This window comes from Acipenser ruthenus, chromosome 3 (assembly GCF_902713425.1).
Source record: "Acipenser ruthenus chromosome 3, fAciRut3.2 maternal haplotype, whole genome shotgun sequence".
Lineage (NCBI taxonomy): Eukaryota > Metazoa > Chordata > Actinopteri > Acipenseriformes > Acipenseridae > Acipenser > Acipenser ruthenus.
The window spans coordinates 101,707,539-101,731,485 of NC_081191.1; the positions used below are offsets into that span (position 1 = coordinate 101,707,539).

The 23,947-nt window shown below is 35.7% G+C and overlaps 1 protein-coding gene across 1 annotated transcript in view; it reads right to left on the reverse strand.

Annotated features, from left to right (window-relative positions):
• The window catches only part of LOC117394586 (MAM and LDL-receptor class A domain-containing protein 1-like), a 44,309-nt gene that overhangs the window by 16,083 nt on the left and 4,279 nt on the right, over positions 1-23,947 (reverse strand). The window contains 6 exon segments of the mRNA XM_059021024.1: positions 12,548-12,595; positions 12,597-12,717; positions 14,087-14,332; positions 19,104-19,210; positions 19,212-19,387; positions 20,831-20,903. Of these exon segments, the coding sequence (XP_058877007.1) occupies positions 12,548-12,595; positions 12,597-12,717; positions 14,087-14,332; positions 19,104-19,210; positions 19,212-19,387; positions 20,831-20,903 (771 nt within the window).

Genomic DNA, 23,947 nt, shown 5'->3' on the forward strand with positions numbered 1-23,947 from the left:
GATTATTTGTAGATGAGCCCTTGTGTTTAAACAGTGCTACATGTTTGATTAATTGTAGATAAACCCTAAATTGTTAATACAATAGTCTCTGGCTAACAGAACACCCCTCGGGAAGCAAGAGAATTGCTCTTTTAGCCCAGGTGTTCTTTAAGACGGAGTTAACCACCAGATACAATATGAATCATTAAATAAATATGTATTACTTGTCATGACGCACATGCATTAACAGAATAAGTAAGAGAAAAGCAACAGACAAGTTTATGTTAATAAATTGTACTAATAAAGTAGCAGACAGACTAACGTTAATAAACTAACTGTCAAACTAAATTAACACAGCACCCCTACACATGTTAAAACAATGCAGCAGCAGCTCTAGATTAATTATGAATACCTTTACAGGAGCAATATTCAAGACATGCACAACATTATTTAACAGAATGGTGAAGCAACTCACCAGAACGGACAACACCAAATTGCTCAATGACTTGTGTCTGATTCAGGGTTTTTTCAGGAGCTCGAACAATTTCCAACTCATTGTAGCAAGAGAAACAGTGGCGCGTTTAATCGTTTGTTTATATGCCATTTTGTAGCAATGGAAATCAGAATATTAAACAAGGCAATGACATGACGCAGGTTCTGGAAAGATTGAATAAACCAATCAGTGTGCCTCAAGACACTCTTGCAATGACGTCACAATTGTAAAGATTGAATAAACTATCTGAATTTAAGTTTGATGATGATGAGCAATTAGGTTACACAACAGTACTGTATCAGTTGTGAACGCATCGCTAGCGCTGCCAAAAAGGTGTTCTTTTAAGCAACGTTTTTGTTCCTTTAGGTGGAGCATTTACAATAGGAAAAATCAGTTTCACCACAATTTTTCCTTTCATTCATTATTAATTTAAGATTTTGGGACAGAGCATATTATTCAAGTTGTTTGTTGTACCCTCTTTGTATACCTTTTACTATATACGATAACTGGTTTAACTTTATGTTATTTATTTTTACTGTTAGAAGTTATTATTATTAGTAGTGCTATTATTCACTCATTTATTCTGTGGAAGTGTAGATGAGGAGGGTAGGTGACCAGCTGACAAATAGGAGAGTTGAGGTTAAAATTGCTGCTCCGGTGCTCAAGATTTATACATTTTTCAGCACACCAACAATGGTATTGGCCGAGCGACAATACACAACCGTGTATGAAAACCGAGAAAAATATATATAAATATAAATATAAAATGCATCTAAAAGCCAATGCTTCGGTGAATATGGCAGCGTGCTACTCCCACTAGAAAAGGAGTTCCTGCTGAAACCCCTTTACAACATTATACATTTTAGATGGGATTAAAAATCCCTAAACTAATCCATATTCCTGTGCAGTGAATTTAGTTAATTTTTTGGTTAGTGCAAAACTCCAGCAAACCAAAGTTTTTTTTCTTTTGTCCTGGCTCTCCTTTTTATAACAAGACGCTCCGCCGGGACACGCCCACCAGCCGATCATAGAACTGCACTCGTCCAATCATTGGCTGCGATTCCCTATAAACAAAACACAGCTGGCGCGTCTGGCTCTCTCCTATAAACACACACACAGGCGCTCGAGAAGCCAGTGGCAGAACGCTGTCCCTGTTACAGGGAGAATGTATCACACTGTATTATTTTAAATAATAGGATTCAAATGATTAACAATTCAATAATGATGATTTATTTAATATTCATCTCAATCTAGCTGTGCCACAGGAACACATGTACTGTACACTGAGACTGCACCACTAATATAGACAGAAAATCCAGGAGCACAATTGTAATAGCTACTTTAAAAAACTGTTAAAAACTTTGTTCGGCATCCTTTATTGTTAGCAGCATCTTGCAATGGTCTTACATTGTACATAAAACTTGAAATTGAATAAATGAATATTGAAATGCATATATTCTTACACAGTCTAATATTGTGAGTCATTTTCACATCCTGCAGGGGAATAGTGCTATGGCATATTAGTGCTATGCATTATTGATTAAACCAACTAAGAAAACTCAGCTACACTACTTTATAGAAATAATGTTTGAAATAAATTATCTTGGTCTGTCGCCAAGTCCTACTTTCAATCCCTGCACAAGATCTATTACCGCAGGGATCCAATTTATCATGTGATTTTCTATGTGCTAACCTGAGCAATATGTTTAACCCAGAAATGATTGTTTCTCAACACAACTTCAAAATCAGCCACACATCAGCTAGTTTCAGAAATACAAGTCTTTCTTAAAGAAGAAGACCAACAATAAAAAGAACTGTAATTATATATTGGCCTATACTGAATATTTAAATAGCAATTATTGGAATTGGATATATGGAAGTTACCTTATTTGGGCTCATGTTTTAAACATATTTTTTGTGTTAAAACAAAAGGGATACACATTTAATGAACTTGAATAGTAAATCCTCTATAACCAGAAATGTGCAAAAGCTGACGTGAGGTAGACTGTAGTGATCAGACCTGGGATAAATGTTGTTATAAAAATGGTTTGTGAAAAGTAACTATTATTTGAAAATAATTAAATACATATCACAAAAAGTAACTATTTATTTGAAAATATTTAAATATGGTTTGTGGAAAGCAATTATTATTTGAAATATTTAAATATGAGTAAAGTAGTTGAAATATATTGAAATACTTTAAAACTCTTCATAAATATGTAACTATCACATACAGCAGCCTAATTATTATCCTGCATTCTAAGCAGGTAAGTCTTGCCCTCGTTAACCACTCAGTTATCTTTTGAAAGCTGTTCTATTTCAATTAGATTTAATTTTATCAATTAAGTGAAATATTTGAATATTGTATTTCAGTGGGTAAATATTTGAAAACAATGAAATATCTTTAACCACTGGTTTACTGGCCTGTTTTGAAGTAATTTAATTGAACATGCTTTGCATTTTCCTCATTAGAAATCACCCTCAACCACCATGTGGTAATTGCCAACTTGGTACATAATTATACATTTAGGGTAATAATTAGGTTTTAGTTTTTAATTATTCATTAACTATTTGGGAATAGTTTAAGATTTTGTTTTTTTCAAATAACTTACGTTTATATTTTCTAAAAGTATTTGTTTTCTGCAAAAAACTGCAAATATTTTCAAATAATATTTGACTTTGTGTAATTAATATTTGAATATTTAAAAACAACATTGATTTATTTGAGCATATAGATATTTCAACTGTTTGAAATAGTTGGTGTTTACAAATAAAATATCAAATACAACTATATTTGTCCCAGATCAGGTAATGATATACAGTTATATTGGAAATGCATTCCTATATTACAGGACAATTCTCCACATGTATATATATGTGTGTGTGTATATATATGAGGCACTGACTCACACAGATTACTGTAGTTTGTACACTCATGAGGAAAACCACTACCTTCAGGTTATTTGGCCATCCTGATTCATGGAATAACTCCATACATTAACAGATATTTGGATACAGGGTTAAAATGATCGGTAGTATGGGGAACAGCAAACCACACACAGTATATGTCTTATAGTAGAACCTGCAATTACTCATACTGTCAAATGGACTGTCAAATAAACATGAATAAAATCAATACAATTTGAAGAAATGCCCATGCAGACATGTGTTAAAATCAATCACACAGATCCCAATCCAGCAATAGCACACCCAATCAGGTGCTTAGAACATGAAAATGTAGGTCGCGGTGACCAACATTAACATTTATGTAACAAGATTTGCCATATTTTGTCAAGCCATTCAGAAGACATAAGCTTTATTAGCTGAACAAATCATAAGCCAGAAAATGTGGAAAAGCTGGTCACAATCACCTAGACTATAATAATAATAATAATCTCAAGAGTGTAAGCTGAGGAATGTCCTTCATAATTGGATAAGCTATTTTTCAAATGCAGCTGATAAATGTGACACACATACGGGTTCCTCTACTCTCTCCCCACGAGGACCTTCACCCCCTGCAGGGGAAACCACATTTTTCCATTTTAAATTAGAGTGACAGGATGCTTTGCCTATTTCTATCTCTTCATCAGCTTTCACATTTTTAAAATATAAAATACCCAATGCGACCCCAATTGCCCTGAAAGACAGGAGTAGCATGAGTTGTGAATGCTGTCTTCAAAAAAAAAAAATAATAATAATAATAATAATAATAATAATAATAATAATAATAATAATAATAATAATAATAATAATAATAATAATAAGCAGAAAAGACAAAATAGGAAAACTAAAAACACACAGTACCAAGAGTTATTTTTTAATCAAAATGGATAATTGTACAACCTTGCACTAGTGTGATAAAATCAATCCTACAGCCCATATATTGTAACTACCATCAGCATATTTAGAAATACTGAACATCAGGGAATGTAATAAGAAATTAGGTAGCAGAAGGTTAAATGACATTCACAATACAGTAATTGCAAAAAATCCCCTTCAACCCCATTCATTTAGGGTGCGAACATAAACCTAATAATCTCATCTTGCTATTTCAAATAAGATGATGGTATAAAAAGGTCATCAAAAATGTTGCATTGCTGATTAACATGATAAACCTTTTGGGCAAAAAAATAGAAACATGTGACATAATGCTGTCAATTGGATGTAGGACGGAACTTTTCCAACATAACAACCTAAATGAGGTTTTCTTTTTAGGAACAAGAAAGCCTGTTCCCTGTCTAGCAGGTTAAAGTTACTGACTGCTCCTATTGTCCCTGTGTTAGATGATGCTGATTCTATTTATCAGAACTGGAGGCTTTTTCGTTAGCATTGTTTTGTGTTTGATGTTTTTAAAGGTTTGGTACTTCCTTATTTGATTACTCTGGTAGAAAGAACAAGCATTGGCTATAGTTTACACTCTCTGGAGTCTGTTAATTTGGCTGTTCCAAGGGTTTGAACTTGTACGGGAGAATGATCTTTTACATATCAACTCCCTGAGGATGTGGCATTGTTTCCATGACAGTATCAAGATGGAATTTGATAATCTCTGGTTTTAAAGATTGTATTAGGGAATTGCTTAGAAACTCCTCCCAATGCTTCTACCTCAGTCCACATTAACAAATAGATATGACTTATTTATACTATTTTTAGATCTTTGTATGCTGCTGATTAAGTTTGAACCACACATGTCTTTGTTGTGTTTGTACCTTGTGCTTGTTTTTTATACATTGCAATTGTCTCTTTTATTGTTTCCCAGGACCCCCTTGTAAATGAGGCCAAGGTCTTAATGGGTAAATCTCCTGGTTAAATAAATAAATAAAATAAATACATCTTTTTAGGGGTATCTCCTTGTGAAACATCTTTTTAGGGGTATCTCCTTGTGAAACATCTTTTTAGGGGTATCTCCATGTGAAACATCTTTTTAGGGGTATCTCCTTGTGAAATATGGTGGCACTTTTGTTATACAAAACTGGACTTCTAAAGATCTTTGTGGCAGGGTAAAGCATTCTCCCTTGTTCAGGGGAGAAGTTTGGCCCCCCAGTGGCGGCGCTGCATTCGATGACTGCCACCCTCACCAAGATGGCGCAGACCTTAAGTCTAACGTCCAGTTATAAAAACACCTGCTGTACCAAATGTCCAAGCACGAGCAGACTTTGTGTTGTTTATATTTTTGTTTTGGTCCTCCCCTGTAAATATCCCTGTTCTAAATGGTCACGGACCGGAAAAAAATAAATAGCTCCAGGACTTTCTGTTTGGACTTCTCACACAGGCGCTACCTCCTACAACCTTGATAAATCTGCGTTTTGTCTTGAAGAGGTTGTCACTAACAGAACAATGTCACAAATCTTACCTGTCATGCCCTTCCATTCACTATATAGATTTCAAGTGGGCAGTTTTGAAAATAACACATGCTATAGCAAGCATGTAAAACCTGATATCTGGTGCAACGTAAGGTATCTTGGCACTTCCTAGGTCATGGCTGGGATCATTTCACTCTCAGTTGAAATGATCAGGAAAGCACAACACTTTAAAAATGAAAATCCATGTTTGCTTAAAAAAAAAGAAGGAAATGACTCATTTAAGATCTATATAATAGTGCATGGACATGCATGACATGGGGAATTTATGGAATTATTTTGTTAACTACAATTACTTTAAATGTAAGCAGTTTTTTCAGTTTTGAAAGTTAGGGTTAAGGTTATTAAACCACATCCCAACATGGTACAAATAAAATGTCTGATAGCGAGCCCAAATATTCAAAAGGCATAACCTGAAGAAATATCTTTCGAATGTAAAAATAATGATTTCCCTCACGGTACAGATACACTCCTCAGACACATAAACAGACAGAAGTCCATATATCCTTGTCAACAGCATTTTCCCATACAATTGTTTGTCAATAAACCTGTTGATGTATAAAATATTTTTCCCTCATTTTTGCATTTACGAAGTCGGAAAAAACGGTTCATTTTAATGCCTGCATGCATCTGCTTTCTCCAAGCCTATCAAATGTGATTTGCCAGCCCTCTCAGATCAGTCACTCCAAACAATCCCATCCCAGTGACAAGCCTAATCACAGAAACCTGTCTAGCAGCGAGTTCCTTCCCCAAGGGGGCTCCCTTCTCTACCTTTCTCCAGCCTCTCTAATCCATCACCTAGCAACAGGACAGAGATAACAAAGATAACAGCTTCTGATTGTTCTACAGTGCTATATATGTTAGCAATCTGGTAAAGAAAGTGATTTTACATTTGAATAATAGATAGAAAGAAATTATCTATGACCTGGCATGGGGGACGTTGTGAGAATGCTCCCCATAGTAAGCGGGACCTAATTAGCCCTTTAATGTTAATGAATGGGGGGGGGGGGGGTGAACCTTAATCATGGTACCCTTTTGTAACCTAGTTTAATTAAACATTGTTTTAGTAATACACAACATTTGAACTGTACTGGGAATGTTGGAGGGTACTGTAAACTAACAGCCACAATGATAGTATTTTCATAAATAACTTGATGCACTTATAATAAAAGCACAGCATCAACCTTCTCCTACATAGTAGTTGCTTCTGGAAATACAGCATCAGTACTGACCGGCCACCAAACCCATCGTGCATGGACATTAGGTGATTGCATCTGGATCCAAGCTGGTTCAGAGATTGCTCTTGTTTTTTACTAAACTATAAACTATTTTGAATGTTTGCAACTACAATTATTTTGTCCCAAAGACTTCCTACTGTACTGTTTGAGGCATTTGTGATACTGTACCTCTCCCCTCTCAGACTCATTGCTAACTAAATACATGGGTATCCATGAATAGATTGTCTTCAAATACAGTACACGCAAATTATTTCAATGGGCATTCCATCTGACAAGAGAGAGATGCAGTTTGCTACCCTAAATATTCCAAAGGTCTGCTCTAACCGTTATTGGGAGATGAATGAGGCTTTTCTATGTAGCTACCGTATTTTGTGCTGTGCAGGAACTGTGCTGGGAGGGTATGAAACACAATAACATTACATATCAAAACGCCCAGAGCCTTTCGCTTGCTGACCCCAGAGGCTCACTAGTGCTGCTTCTAAAAGCTCTTTATGTTAAGCTATTTCTATGAGGCTTCCCATTATCATATCTAAGGGGGGAAAGGGTTAATATATGTCACTGATTCTGCAGTAACATTTTTGGCTGGAAGAGTTGAGCCTTTTCCAATGATAACATTGAGGCATTGTTTCCTCTCAAAGTAATAGCAGGCTTTGACAGTGATTAAAAACACTTTGATGAAGTATCATATATCAATTTGCACATTCTGGCTCTACTTTTCTAAGTAATTTATTGGTACCTGCAAAAGCCCAGCAACTGACACTCAATTGAATCTACTGCATCCTTTAACAGTGACACAGAAGTAAGTATCCCACATGTAATTTGTAAAATAAACAGTATTGTAATGGTATAAAATCAAATAAAAATGGGAATTAAGTAACAGGCAGAACAAATACATGATATACAATATGAGATATGAACACAAATTGATTGCATTAGTTTACTTCTGGGTGATATGCACAGCAATCTTTAGTGCTAGTTATACATTATTTTATTTTAAATAGAGAAAACTGAAAAGTTTGTTTGGAGGCACAATCTACAAAGGAGCACTGGTGAAAAAAAACAACTTCTAGTTCAGGTTCTGACAGATTTATGTAATGGTGCAAGCGTTAAGTGTGATTTTCTAACTTTCTAACTGTCAGAGCACATGAAAACAAAAACCCAGTGACATGAATTTACAACTCCTACTGAGAGCAATGCTACAAGACAGCAATCCGATGAGAACAGCACCCTCAGTCATTTAGAAGACAACACAGAATATTGAAGTCTTTCCTAGCCTGCCAACAGAAAGATTAAAGGCAGCCAAGGTAGGTAATATTTATTGGTTTAATCAGTGCTTTGTTCTTGAGACATGTGATCAAGTTTGTGTGCCTTCATGCAATTCACTTTAGTGTGTGGGAGATGTTTTTTTTTTTTGGTCTGTTTTTTATATAGTTTATTTATTCAGGTTTTAGGTAGAAGTTACAAATAACATATAATTTCCATACACTTACAATAACATTTAACAAACACAGGACTCTTCCCAAGTTGCATGCAAAAGTATCCGTTCATATATTCATATGGGAACTGCCTAATCTAAAAAGCATGACTATGCTAAGGGAATCAATCAGTTCTACTAAATATTTTGGCTTCTCAAATGATCCAGAAATGGAGACCATGCATTTTTTTAAAAAGGATCCTCTTGTAACTAGGGATGTCACTGTATACCGGTTTTACAGTAAACCGCGATATAAACCGCCACGGTTTTGAAACCACAACCATTTTTCTATATCATGATTACCGAGTTCACACGGTTTAAGGTGATATGGGCGCGCTTCTTTATTCACTGTTTGTCCATCGGTGAGCCACTGTGTTCATTAGAATTAACTAATGAACACAGACATCTCAAATTCTGAAAACTGCATGAGATTATCCGAGTAGGCTATTAAATAAGTGACATCATATTTAATATAAACAGCCCTGCTAAACAATGATCGCTAGCAAACGTGATTGTCAGTAAATGAAACACAAATACTTGAAAATATCAGCAAGAACAAGGCACTATAACTTTTTATCACTGCCTTCCTATTACTTTACCAAACCAAAGTAACAGCAGCTATTATCTATCGTATCGGTCAAGAGAAACGCAGTAAGCACACACCAATGTAGATAATCAAAAAGTCTATTTACTACTATATAACAAAGTCTAAGATGCTACAAGCATTTGTATTATTTTCATTTTAAACGGTATGTTAAAGATGTTGCCGTCTCCTTGAGTTGATAGTGTTGTAGGGATTTTGGTTTTATGTATTCAAAAATTAATATAATTTTATTCCCATTAAAAAAAAAAAAAGTCTCCTAGATGCTGCTTAACTTTGCAATGGTGTCATATCCAACTTAACTTTTCTTCTTTCCTTTGTGTTCATTGCTGTTAACGTGCAGTCCAAAATAAATAAATAAATAAATAAATAACTTTGCAGGCGCCGTCTTCTCATCATTAAGTTTTGCACTTTGCTGAGAGAACAGTGGGCGGGCGCTGCATGTCTTAAAACGATAAAGATGAAGAGGGTATTCAGTTGCAGTGGTCACATCCTTACCCCCTATCATTCCAGACTGAGTGAACGCTACTTCCAGTTAGGTAGTGCCTGACAGAACTGTAGTACCAGTGTGTTGTATTTGTTTTAAAACTTTAAATTAAAGTTATTTTTCTTGTTAAAAAATGACCTGACTTGAGTGTATTTCTTTAAATAGCCATTTAAAAACAGATTACAAAAAAATGACATTATACCACGATACGACGATAACCATGGTATATTTTTTGACGGTTACCATACCGTCAAAATTTGATACCGTGACATCCCTACTTGTAACATGTTATTTTTTCCAGGGGAATAAAGCTTCTTCCATTCACATGCTACTGTCTACTTTTCTTTACAACTAATGACTTTGCAACTATACTGCCCTTCACCAATCCAGACTGTGATGACACTGGGAGTGGCCTGTTATATCCAAAATATACAGACAACATTTCACATTTTTTATTCCAAAAAGATTGTATTTTTTCACATGTCCAAATCATGGGTAAATAAGCACCTTCTGTGTTCTTACATTGAGAGGATGTACTGGGGTGGTTCTGATATATCAGTCTGCTTGATGTGTGACAGAAATTATGCATACATTTAAAATAAATTAAAAAGAGAGTCTAGTATTAAATATATCCATCTCTGTCTCAAATCATTGAGCAAATTATTATTACTGGTAACTATGTTACAGAATATTCTCTGGAAATAGTTTTTGTTCCACAAGAAGTGACCGCTTTTTCTAGTTCTGTTAGGGTAATTTTTGTAGTTTTCCACCCTGCATCGTACATGCATCGTCTTAACTGTAAACATTATAATGTAAAAATGTTTCTGGGATGGCAGATTTATTTAGTATTTGGGTAAAATGCATTATATTATCTTTGTTTAAAATACCCTGGTGATTTATTAAACCATGATTATCCCAAATTAAAAAAATTGGTGATCCTCCCAAACCGATCTGAGCGGGGATATGACTGGGATCTCACCCATGTGTCGATGTACTGTGTTCTTGGTACTGGTACCAAGAATGAAAACTGTGCATTGACGATATAGTACATCACAAAGCTAAATATTCAGACAGAAAACTGATCAAAACAGCATCCCTCTTGATAGATCTTGTGACTGTACTTTTGTCAGGGAGAGTTGAAATCCAAAACAGAAACAAAATTGTATGAAAAGGCAGAACTAACTTCAAATTGCCAAGCTAAATTTAAATAATGTTTCTTTACAGTCTGTTTTGATTAATTAAAATAAGTTTAAAATTGTTATAATCTAGACTGTTCTTTGTGTCTTTAGTTAATAACTAAGAAGATCAAGCTTTGTGCAGAGGTACTGTACCACTGATGCATTAGTTTATTTTTGGCAGAACAGCTGCAGACAGTCAGTTCTGCTGTGGTGAGGTGAGACTATACTGTACAGTCCCTGCTGATTTTGCCTAAATAAACCCACTGGCGCATCAGAGCCAAAACAGCACAGCCACGACACTCCAAGACCCTTCCTTGAACAAAATGTCAGCTAGTTACAGTAACATACTGCTTTGAAACAAATGTAACTAGTTACAGTTACAAATGGTTATTTTTCAGGCGCAGTTTACATTTTGAATAGATCTTTTTTTTTTCGATTTGGAGAAGTTGTATTTCGAAGTACTCTTTGAAGATACAGCTATCGAATCCACTCGTATCCTCCTCTGATGGTATTTTCTAGCAGGGTGATTTATTTATTTTGTTTGGCTCTATATATAACAACTACTTATCTATAGACAAGGATAGATTCAAGTTTATTTTGTTGGTTAATACTGTACGCTAAGCATGATCCTCATCATGTTATAATCCAGCAACTCACAAACCACTTACTATAAATCACCAACAAGCTATCAAGGTAAGCACAGCGAATAACACGAAGCAAACAGCAGACCTTGTACCAGTGAGCTCCCATAATTCATGTGTACAATACCCATCCCTATCCACACTGCAGTCTCTCTCATAGGTGACCCTGAAGTAAATGCTTATGCCAATGGCTTAATATATTCACCTCAAGTCTTTCCATTTAATACATAAAAAACATTATATTTCATACAATGTGATTGCAAATCAAACAGGTGTTGTGGAAAAAAAAGAACATTGGATTATTTTTGGCTCTTAAAACATGTTATTCATCTTATTCAAAATGAATGTTTCACGAAATCCCTTTTTTGTAATGTTATATATTAAAAAGACTGAGGAAACCAAAGCAAAGGGCATTGGCTGTTTTTGTATCTGTATGAAACTTCAGAATCCTCATTTTGAGAAGAGTGTAATACTTTTAGTTTTTTTTTTTTCCATTGTATAAACTGGTAAAGATTAGTTTTAAAATGTACTTGTACTTTGTTTACCAACACTGCACTGCACCTACAGCAAGATCTCCTGCACCTTTGTAATCAACTGACTTTCAGAGAGAACATTAGCAGTTATGTGGCATCGACTACTGTGGATCTGTGGACAGAGATCAAAGGGAAATAGATTCACAGCTAGATCATTACAGGAGATCCCCCTGAGTTTAGAATAACTGCAGTGTTTCCATCTGTTTACTTGTGCACAACTCCCCCACCCCCCAGACACATATAATAAGCATGTCTATCGAGGTCAGACAGGAAGACGTCTTATTTAGGAGTGAAACGTATGACTACGTGAGGTAAAAGAAACTCAGATGGAGTCAAGCTGATTGAGCATAAACAACCTCTTTCAGCAGAAGCAACAGTGGGGACATGCAGGTGCTGTTTAGCATGAAGCTTTCGGTGCTATGTTGGATAGGGAACATCGTTAGCTGATGTATTGTTGTCAATTAGGCTGGAAGAATCAGTAAACTGCAATATAGCTGTGTGGATTATTAGGCACTTTCATAAAATGGATAAAAAAGCAGAAATATTATACAGGGTAAACGAAAGACCTTTTAAATCCTTCCTTCACAAGGAGCCGGATAAGCCCAGTGACTGGCAGAAATATAATACCAGAAAGCCAGCTTGCACATAGCTCTGGACTCTTTCCACTTGGAGCTCTTCATGTGAGATGTGTCACCTTTCAGCTCATCAAAGGAGGCCTCGAGATACACAAAGTGCCCTGAGAAAAATAGTTGTATAAATCAATTACTGCTGCCTTTTGAGATCTCTCTCACTGAGCACATTGGAAACAGATTACCTTTGTGATGATACAGTAGGTCACTCCAAGTGGCGGGGCAGGTACACTAAGCACTGTGGACAGTGCAGACCCAAATCAACTTCAACACAACATATGAAGCAAATCGAGAAAGTGAAAGACTGTGGAGTATTGCATCTGTTAACAAAACCATGTACTGTACAGTACTGTAACGAAGGGCATAGTGATAGGACATACAACAGAAAATAAAGATGTCATGATTTGAGCTTGAATTGGAGTTCCTGTTATCACTGGCACAGATAACTTCGAAGAAGTGTGCTTATTCTTTGTTGTACAGTACACCATATGTACTGTATTGTAGAAAGTGGTTTTCTATTATATGATGGAAATACAATGATTGCATCAAAATGGTAGAATTGTGCAGCCTTTCTGCCAAGTTTAACAGGAAACTAAGATGACAGTTGTTTAGGACAGCACAGGAGGGAAAGTATAATCTGTCCCAGACAGTTTTCCAGCATGAAATGTTTCCATGGGAGCAGTCCAAAGAGTATTCCATCTTCATTGATGTGTAATGTACTGGCTGTGGCTCTATGGACTATTTGTTGTGCTAACTTGAAGGTTGGACTGTATAACAATAATAAGGACAAATTATAAGGCAGGGTTTTGATTATTACCTTCTATACATTAAGGCTGTACGGCTGCACATTACCATGATGGCTTCCAAACCGATTTCCTTAAAATCTGTGAGTGATAACCTATATAAAAGTGTATTGATTCGAACTTAAGCTTTGTCTTCTCTGAGTAATATATTTAATAGGTACAAATTATAATGAGACAGTAAAAAGTGTATATATATATATATATATATATATATATATATATATATATATATATATATATATATTACACACACAATACTATTTTTGTTTTAATTCACAAAAAAGTGAGAGTGAGAGTAATGAGATTAGTTCACTTGTATCAAAATGCAAAAGTCATTTGTGGTTCCACATGGTGAAGGGGATATTCGGCTAGATTTATCAAGGTCTTTGTACCAAAATAAAATCTGAATTCTTTTTGTGAAGAAAATAAAAAACTGGTACCGGTAACAAACAAGAACTGAGGCCTACAGTATTTTTGAGCACTGGAATTAACCCTCAGTTGTTTGTTTCTTGTTTGTAACATTAGCAGTTGTATTGTACAAAAACAAAAATGATGCAAACAGTTTTCTGTAAAAACCTTTGTAAGTCTGTCCTATAGTGTACAATGTATACATTTATGATATTCATAGCATTATAAATGTATACTGTCAATAGAAACAAAATAATGAACACACCATTTTCATCCCCCAGTGTGTGGTCGATCGGCGGTCGAAGACTCTTCGTCGAGCCCTCTCCTAGTATCCAATCAAAGTTATCTGCCAAAGAATTTCTCCATCCGCAGCGCCCCCTCTCAGAGTTGCAGGAGGTGCCACACTCTTTGTCATCTGTATTGTCTTCACAGTCATTCACAAAATCACAGCTTTGTTCTGGTCTATAACACTTTCCATTCTGACACTCCAAATAGCCATGTGGGCAGGAGCCTGAAAGTAGAAGAAAGGGGCTCCAGTGATGAAGCTGAAACACATTCCTTCAGGGGTTAAACTAGGGTTACCAGTGCACCAGAAACTAGGGGGTGGTTTGGGGTATTCAGAATGAAAATGCTGAGTGATCCGAAGTCATCCTAAATCTTTGAACTTTCAGAAAGAATTGCTTCTTTTGTTTCTCTATAGAAGACAGCTTCCATACTTAAATGGCTCTTATTTGAGGGGCCTTAAGGGCTGACATGCAGTCTGTCACCAGTAAAAAGTATAAAGTGCAAATGTCTGATTTTATCAGGGCATATATATAGTTTAGCCTGTGTTGTTTTTTTTTCATAACCATTAGTGTTTATTTCCTACCATTTTAGTCCAAGGACAATCCTACTATAACAGGCCACTTGTTATGATGACATATAAAAAACAGATACATTAACTACAAGGAGCACCGTTTTCCACACAACAAAATGTATATGTGGTCACACAAATACACACATTACCAAACTTTTACAATTGTCCCCAATTTGTACATGACCATCAGACTCCCTTGCCTGATACTGACATCTGCTGGTACTGAGGTCCAGAGCTTGAACAGACAGCTCTTTTGCAATAGTACAGTTTATACTGCATTAAAAGAGATATATCAGTCCCCTTCCATCCATGAAGGGGTGGCCACAAGGTTCCAAAAACCAGTGAAATTGTTATCTATTAACTTGTTCTGTTCTCATCACGTGTTACGTCCCTCTGCAAGCTTCATCACCAGTTAATTCATATTACAGTAATAAGTGGAAACGCAGTGCTTTGCACAATATTCATAAATGTGGAGTAGGCACCATAGTTTCTATATAGGCATGTTGGTATCATACTGTGATGATTATGGGGTGAGTGTGTAAACGACAGCGCGTAACAATATTGTCAATGGGGGTTCTGGAGAGTATTTGTATGTTAATGCAATTACCACTGGGTTTAAATAGTTTTAATAGGCGTGTTTCTTTTTCTGCTGTAGAAGATTCCTCAGACAAACTCAGCGATTGTCTTCTAAATGACTAACAGATACTGCCACAAAAATACTATATACAAGGGGCACAGGCTTTAATCAATTGATCAGTATGTTTCAAGTTTGAATCCATGGATCTTCTGTGAGAACTGTACGGTCCCATACGGGGTACAGTACTCTGAACCAGAGCTATAAAGTACAGACCCCTAAAATGCTAACAGTGGCTATGATTACAACGAAGCTTGGCACCCAGAATACAACATTCTTTATAGAATTGTGATGTCATCAGAGTTATAAAGAAATAGTTTAAGTCCATTAAGCCCTGTATGTTTTTAATGGGTTGTTGGCATTTTTATTAAGAGGGTGTCTTTAACACCAAGTCTAGGAATTATGGGAGCTCATTCCCCCAGACACAGATGCATCACCATGACCACAAAGTACTTGTTAAATTATGTGGCACCAGCACTAAACCTATTGGTAGTTCAGTGCCAGTGCGTAGCTCTACCGAGGAACTAAGCCCTTGAAAAACCCTCCCTATGTATATCTTCATGTTTCTGTTTGGTAACAAGAAAGGGGATAGGGATCTGTAATGAGCCAAGACAGCAAGTTTCATGTGAAGATGGTAAGTTATGGGTCATACCAGCTCAAGTGGAGAAAATTCTGAGATGAAGTGGAGATATTTCCTCCATTTTTGGCTGATACAGTAATTAAATAACATGTGAATGAGAAAATCATGCTATTCCAGATGTCTGATGACAGTAAAAAAAAAAAAAGTTCGACCTCAGATGTTTGAACTCTTTACACCCAGAAATAATTAAATGATGTAAATACTGCCGTCAAGTTAATATTCAGTGCCAAGTTATTGTGTCGCTGCCATTCTAATTTCCAAAAATCATAGCTTTTAGGCATGGGATAAAAGGCCTGTTCTTGTTCAGAGTGGAGAACACTGCTGTGCATGATTTGGATGAACAGCGTACCATTTTTCTCCTTATGGAAATATGCACCAAATTAAGGTAATTTAGTTTAATAACACTGGCTCCACATGTCTGATCCATTTATTTGCAGGGACTGTACAATAAGCGCCTGTGTCTGAGTCTCTAACAGGGTGCCAACCAAACAAAAACCACTGATATTCACAGCAAGAGGTCACACACTTTTTAAAGGTCTTCTGAGTCCTGTTGAGCTGAATAACTATACATCTGAAGGGACAATTAAAGTTATAAAGTCAGACAGTAAATAAAACCTCTCAATATATGTTTTTACAAGGAACGGGGTTGTAAATAAGAAAAGAGTGTTGAATTCTCTTAACGGTTGTGAACAGGCTGGCTGCAGGGGTGATGTCAGGCCAGAATGGAACACAGTCAGACAGTACTGGCAGGTGAAACTGAGACGCAGCGGCGCTCAGTGCGTTTAATTGAATGAAACAAATAAAAGATTTAAACAAAAAACAGCACACAGCACTTGAGGCCAAAATAAATAGACAAACAAAACAGACTAACACTAAACAAACAATGGACAAACAGACAAACAAACACGGTGAGTCAAAATAAACAAACAAGTATCGTGCTGGTCCTACCAGCACGCAATAGCAATTGTTGTTGTTATTATTATTTTTATTATTATTATTTTTATTATTATTATTTATTTCTTAGCAGACGCCCTTATCCAGGGCGACTTACAATCGTAAGCAAATACATTTCAAGTGTTACAATACAAGTAATACAGGTATAACAGGTATATTTAAAAGCCAACCTTGGAGGAATACTTAAGCTAAAAATAATTCAATGCAAAAAAGTGTCTGCTATATCTGCACTGTTTCCAATCAGCAAAAAAAATAAATAAATAAAATAATCCAAAGGGAAATCCTAAGCCAAAATGCCACAGTCTTGCTTTAGTAGCTTTAATATGCACAAACCTCTAAAATGCTAACAATATCAACTAACTAATACAATGTATGATTGTTTGCAATGGGGTACATGTTCCATATCAAAATATAAAAAAAAGCATTTATTTTGAAAATGGAAAAGGAACCGGTAAAGGACATTTAAATAGCAGTTGCAAGTAGTCTTACTGTTCCATACATATTTTGTATGTTTCTATATGCATAGAATGTAATTACATTTCTTATTCTGACATTGATGAATAAAACCATTTAATAATCCAATCTAACTAGAATTACAACAGAGCCATGTGATTGTAATGGAGGATGAGAATTCATTAAATAAAACTGCATATAGGCCTCTCAGTGCTGTCCCCTGCTGCAGTTACATTCATTGTCAAATCCAAGATATAACAACTAAAATCCTCTGCTTTGACTGAATGTAGATCTGTCGGGATGTCTCACTGCTGTATTAATGTAGCAACACTTCTTCACTGTTATCGGTCCTTTTTTGGTAGTGGTTCAAAGCAATCACACATAGTGACATTTTCAGCCCAAAATAGGTTGATATCTATTGAAACATCATTTAAACAGCGTTGACTAAGCAGCCTTTTTAACATTGGGTGTCTATTTACCTATGACAAGACTTCAAAATAATGTGTTCCCTATTAAAGCCCACTGTTACATTGCTGTGAATCGTGTACTTTTGTAGATTTGCCATTTGCAGTTAAAATGAGGAACTAAACAAGATGTCATGTTTTTTTAAGCCTATTTATTACTCATTTGTCTCCATAACTAAGAGCTGAGCTAATACTGTCAAACAGTCTCCTTCCTTGTTGTTTTTTTATTATGATTTGAATATCACTTCACTTTCTCCAATGGATTCAGCTCAGCAAAGGCCTCCTCCATTGCGGTGTGGTAAATAGCACAATTTCATTTTATTACACAAGTTTCCTTCAGGAAGATCATTTCAGAGTTGTAAAAACAGTTCTACATATAATTCCGGAGTAATCATTTCATAAATATTTAACATGAGTTATCTCTTTAAAAAATGACGTCACAGGAACATTGCAGCATTGGACACATCAAACAACATTCTGAGATAAAGTTGTTTTGGAATATAATAAATTGCTAATGAAATATAAAGTATTACATATTCATTACTCCTATGGGCAATTTATTATTATTAAATTGTTTTCCATGTTTTACAGTGAGTAGCAATAGGGTTTGGTATAAGGCTGTTCATATATATAAATCTGGAATGTATCATGTATGTATTAATACTTCATTAGAACTCAACAGGAAATACTGTTTTAGTTTATATATAACTGCATTTGAATTACTATCTCTTATGAAGAAGTGCTACCCATTTTTTATAGGAATGCATATAATCATACTCTTTGTTGCACCCACATTTTCTAACACAGATATGCTTCTAGAATACAGCTGTATAAGAACATAAGAACATAAGAAAGTTTACAAACGAGAGGAGGCCTTTCGGCCCATCTTGCTCGTTTGGTTAGTAGTAAACCTGCCTCAATGGCATGTGTTTTTTAGATACTTGTGGTTCAATGTATAAAGTAATTATCAGCTGTATTTCCATAATGAGAACTAAGTGCAAAAAAATATACAGATTGAGTGGTATGTTAATATTTTGCACACATGTGCTTGAGCTCCTGTTGTGGAATACAGAGCATTCAGAAAACAAACTCATGGCTAATTTACTTAGAACACAATGTAGCACACACCACTGCTGCCTTTACTTTCATCTAACATTCTGCAAATCTACAAGTCATTTACAAAAGCAAACTGACAATAACTAATGACAGCAAGCACTGCGAAGGCTGTAATGAAACAGCAATGACTATATCCAGCATGTCATACAAAAATAATAAAGGTACCTGAGGGAGGAAGTGATGTTGGTTCTTTTGGGCCAGATGAAGAAGCTAGCAGGCATTCTCTGGTGAAGAGAATATCATCCACAGAAATTCACACCTTTCCCAGCGTGCCCTTCAAACATCACCACAAAGTCTTCCTCGGCATGCAGTAAGAGCTCTCCTCTTTGCCAGTAGTTCCCCTGGTCCCCAGTTAAGTTCAGAAGTAACAAGTATTGATCTGAAATGGTCACCTGGTACACATTCAGTGTTCCAATACCATTTCCAGCCATGTGGAAGTAGAAAATGATCTACAACATCAGAAAACAAAATGTGAATTTGAATGTCTATTTTCATTCAAAGCAAGACCTTATTCCCAGTATCTTTATATTATTCACCTGTGTGCTGGGACAGATGCTCTCTTGCCCCTTGAAATCTACTTCCCATCAGTCTAGAAGGCAAATTGTTACCGGCTTCCTATGTTACTGATAAATATTGCACATTATATATATATATATATACAGTGCATATATGGTATATTGCGATAGTATATCTTGACATTTACCCACCATGAATACACTCTAGAAGCAATCATGTCAGAAGAAGAAGAAAAAAACTACCACTAGGAGGCGGCCCTTCAGTAATTGCTGTATGCAGTATGCACCACAGAGATTAGCAAGTCAAGTATGATTCCAGTGATTCTTGACAAATAGCCTTGGGGTTAGGATCGCTGCACTGGAATTATAGTTGTTGAGATAATACAGTTTTACTAAGTGTGCATGAACCTGCATCAACAACATTGTGATGCCAACTGAACACATCACATCACTGTTACTCTTTTACATCTATTGCTTTCTTTAAATTATGCAAATCAGTGCGGCACATTCCATTTTGGCACCACCTGGTGGCCACCAGTGTGTATATGTATATATATATATATATATATATATATATATATATATATATATATATATATATATATATATATATATATACATACACACACAGATACACACACACAGGTGAACTCCACTTATAACGGACTCCAAGGGACAAAATTAAGTGCATAGTAAACACAATTCGAAATGCTGTATGTAACTGCAAACACAAGTACCTTAAATATAAACAATACAAGAAAGCTTAACTGCCAAAGAATAGGAGTTTATTATCTCTACAAAACATGCCACTGTGGGCCATATAATGTAATAAGTATTATTATTATTTATTTCTTAGCAGACACCCTTATCCAGAGCGACTTACAATTGTTACAAGACATCACATTATTTTTTACATACAATTACATTATTTTTTACACATTATTTTTACATACAATTACCCATTTATACAGTTGTTTTTTTTTTTACTGGAGCAATCTAGGTAAAGTACCTCGCCCAAGGGTACAGCAGCAGTTTCCCCCACGTGTGACTGAACCCACAACCCTCCAGTCAGGAGTACAGAGCCCTAACCACTACTCCACTAACCCTGGCAGTTTTACCTCTGGTAAACTACAGTCGAAATATTACCTAGGTGCAACAGAAATAAACCTAGCAACTGGAAACTTAGCTATAATTTCAGTCAGTAAATACACACTTGCCCCCAAGTTAACTTGTTCATATCAAAGTGTCCAGTTTTGGCTGTCACCTAGGATAAATGCTATCCTAAACACAATCCCCAACAAAGTGTATTTTAATTCCGTAAGATGCCTTCTACCCCTTGCCACATCTCCAGTGACATGTTCATTATGGGCATCTTGCCTTTTCAATATTTAATGCTGTTTGCAGGAAAAGACGAATATCGAATATAAAGGTGATCTCTTTATTTAAGTATCTGGTGAGGAACACAATTGCAGAAAATTGTCTGACTCAGCAAGGTAGATTCTCTCCTTGAAAAGTTAATTATTAGAATGATTTGGGGTTTTGGACTTGTTTTTATTATTTATGTACTGGGTGACAACGCAAGAATACAGAAGGCATAGTTACCAGACCACTCTTACAATTCTGCCATTGGCTTGTGGTAAATATTTCAATAAATCTGTAATGACTCTTGGTGTAGGGTGGAGAGGGAGTTAGTTTATGAAAAGCACAGCAGTGTAGCACTAATTGGATTTTTGGTCTCTTAGGTTTTGGTCTGTTGTAATCTTCATTGTACTTAGTCCCTGCAGAAATGGAAGATTGAAATACAGTACAGCACCCCTGTTTCATTTAAAAAAAACACACAAAACAAACAAACAATGGAGACAAAATGATCACCAATGAGACAAAGTGGCAATGCAATGCTATGGGACTGTACTTAGGTACAAAGGTAGCCACAATGGTATGAATGACTTGTGAATGGGATACCACTGGTAACATTTATTTTTGTTTAGTTAGAAATTGTATCACATTTAAAAACAAAAAAGGAAATTCATTGAGGTTCCATGTGGTATCATAATAGAACCAGCATGGTGCTGTATAAATACATGATTTGTTCAATATTTGTTCCCAATCTAATTTTGTTGCCATTGCTCGGGTTAATGGTTCTGCTAAGGTTGCTAAGGGTAATACTGTATTATAGCTGGTAATATCAGTGTATTTCAGTGGTATTTTCAAACACTGGGAGACCTTCAGCTGGTTGCCTCGCCTCTATTATGCACTAAATTGAAAATCCAGTTGATAAAAAAGGAACAAGGAGAGCTAAAAAAAGCAAACAAAAACAGGAAAAAGCTAGCAAAAATGAAATTTGACTTACTGCAGATAAATGAATTCTCATCAGAAGCATCACCAGTCATTTTTAGTCACACAGACTGTCTTTCAGGATACAGTATTTGTTGGCACTAGCAGTGCACTGCCTGTCTGGAATCAGCAAAGGGGCGCAGTTTTCAAAAGAAATGTCATCCACCACTACATCTCCAATGTAACTCACACCATGCTTTGCCCTCAGGATTGTGTTTTTGTTAAACAAACACAATTCACTAAACAGCTTAAATGACTGTTGCATAATGCATTAGGCTCTACTGACGTTTTGATTGTGAAAATAAATTTCCTGATGAAACCACAGATTACTCAAATTATAAATGAGTTCAACATTCCTCTGCACTGCAATTCATCTTTTGTTTTTATAACATTTCTAAAAATACACTATAAGAATGAATAATGCAATAGAAAAAAAGTTTAATGTCAGCAATACTTGCATGGGTAAGCCACAACATCTTCTACAAATCTTGCAGAAAATATCATACCACTGATATTATATGAAGTTAAGTTTATGAAGTGAAGAAAACAAATACACCTCAACAGTACTTCTAATTCCACTTCATTATACAGCTCAGGCGATTCTTCACAACACAGAGACGACGTATCTCTCACTCAAACACGGTAACTTGCTTAAACTACACATTTATTACTAAATGTCTCTCGCTGCAGTTTGTATAAACGAATATTAGGAACATACTTTCCTTTGTACACTTAAGCTTTTTTAAGGTGTAACACAACATCTCCTGACACTATTTTAATTCCAGAAATGTTGATGCAAGCCTACTGTATTCTATTGACACAAACAGACTTACATTTGCATTACAATTTAGCTATTCCTTGAAAGTTGCTGATCTATAGCTGCTACTTATTCAGTGCCCAGAAAAGTGCCCTAGCAAATATTTTCAAGCAAATCTAGTTACAAACACACACACACACGTCATTGAATGCAACCATTTTAATGAGTTATGGAAAACAAGGTTTGCTTTGATTATAGGCTAAGATTACTTTTGCAGAGTAAGGGGGGTCTGTTTACGGACAGGGTACGGACTTGTATTGAAGTGCTCTCAAATGATTTGCATTTATTGTTCAATGAACTAAACACTAAATCACTGTAATTCAATGAAATCTGCTTTTCCATTGCAGGTGATTTAAAAATAAAATAAAAGATGCCTGTCTTTATATAATCAGTAAAGCCTGTCTATATAATGAAGCGACACAGAAACACTAAAAAGAATGCTGCATTCGCACCAGTACGACCCCTTCACTGCAACTTTATATTGCTGTATACAATAAATCCAGCCAGAACATTCTTAATGTTATTTATCTGTTTCAGCGACAGTGATCAATCCTGAAGTAATGAAAAGAGAACCTAACCGTCTTTTAGTGTTAATAAATGTCAATGAAAGTAGTTCTGAAATTGAACAATAAATACACTCACCATTATAGAGAACACAGTCCATGAAAGACAGATTGTCAATTCCAATATCCCCATTAAAGTCATCACTCACAGTACCTTCCACCAAAATCTGTTAGAAAATACAAAGGATAAAGAAATTGCTTACAACTTCAGACATCAAATTATTGGTATTGGCACCATCACTGCATACAAATGAAGGTAGAATAATCACATCCTGTTCAAAGCTATAATATATAGAAGTTAAAAGAGATACAAAACAAAAGCACACATTTTTCAAGGTTTTTATGCGAAAATATTTGAATTACACTTGATATACTATTGTACTAATAGTCTACCTACAAATGACAAGTAATATGTCTCTATTATACAGCACAACAACAAGTTTGAACAATAAATACATTTTTGACAAAATGAAGGACTTGTTTGGCAACTTTATGAATAACAGTCAGGTGTCTTGCATGCACCATGTCTCAATGTAGCTGGTGTTTTGTTATTTTATTTTATTTTTTTAATTTTTAGTCGTTGCCAATTAGTTTTATTCATTTTCTCCTTAATTTGAAATGCCCAATTATTTTTAGGCTCAGCTCACCGCTACCACCCTTGCGCTGACTCGGGAGGGGCGAAGATGAACACACGCTGTCCTCCGAAACGTGTGCCGTCAGCCACCCGCTTCTTTACACTCTGCAGACTCACCATGCAGCCGCCTCAGAGCTACAGCGTCG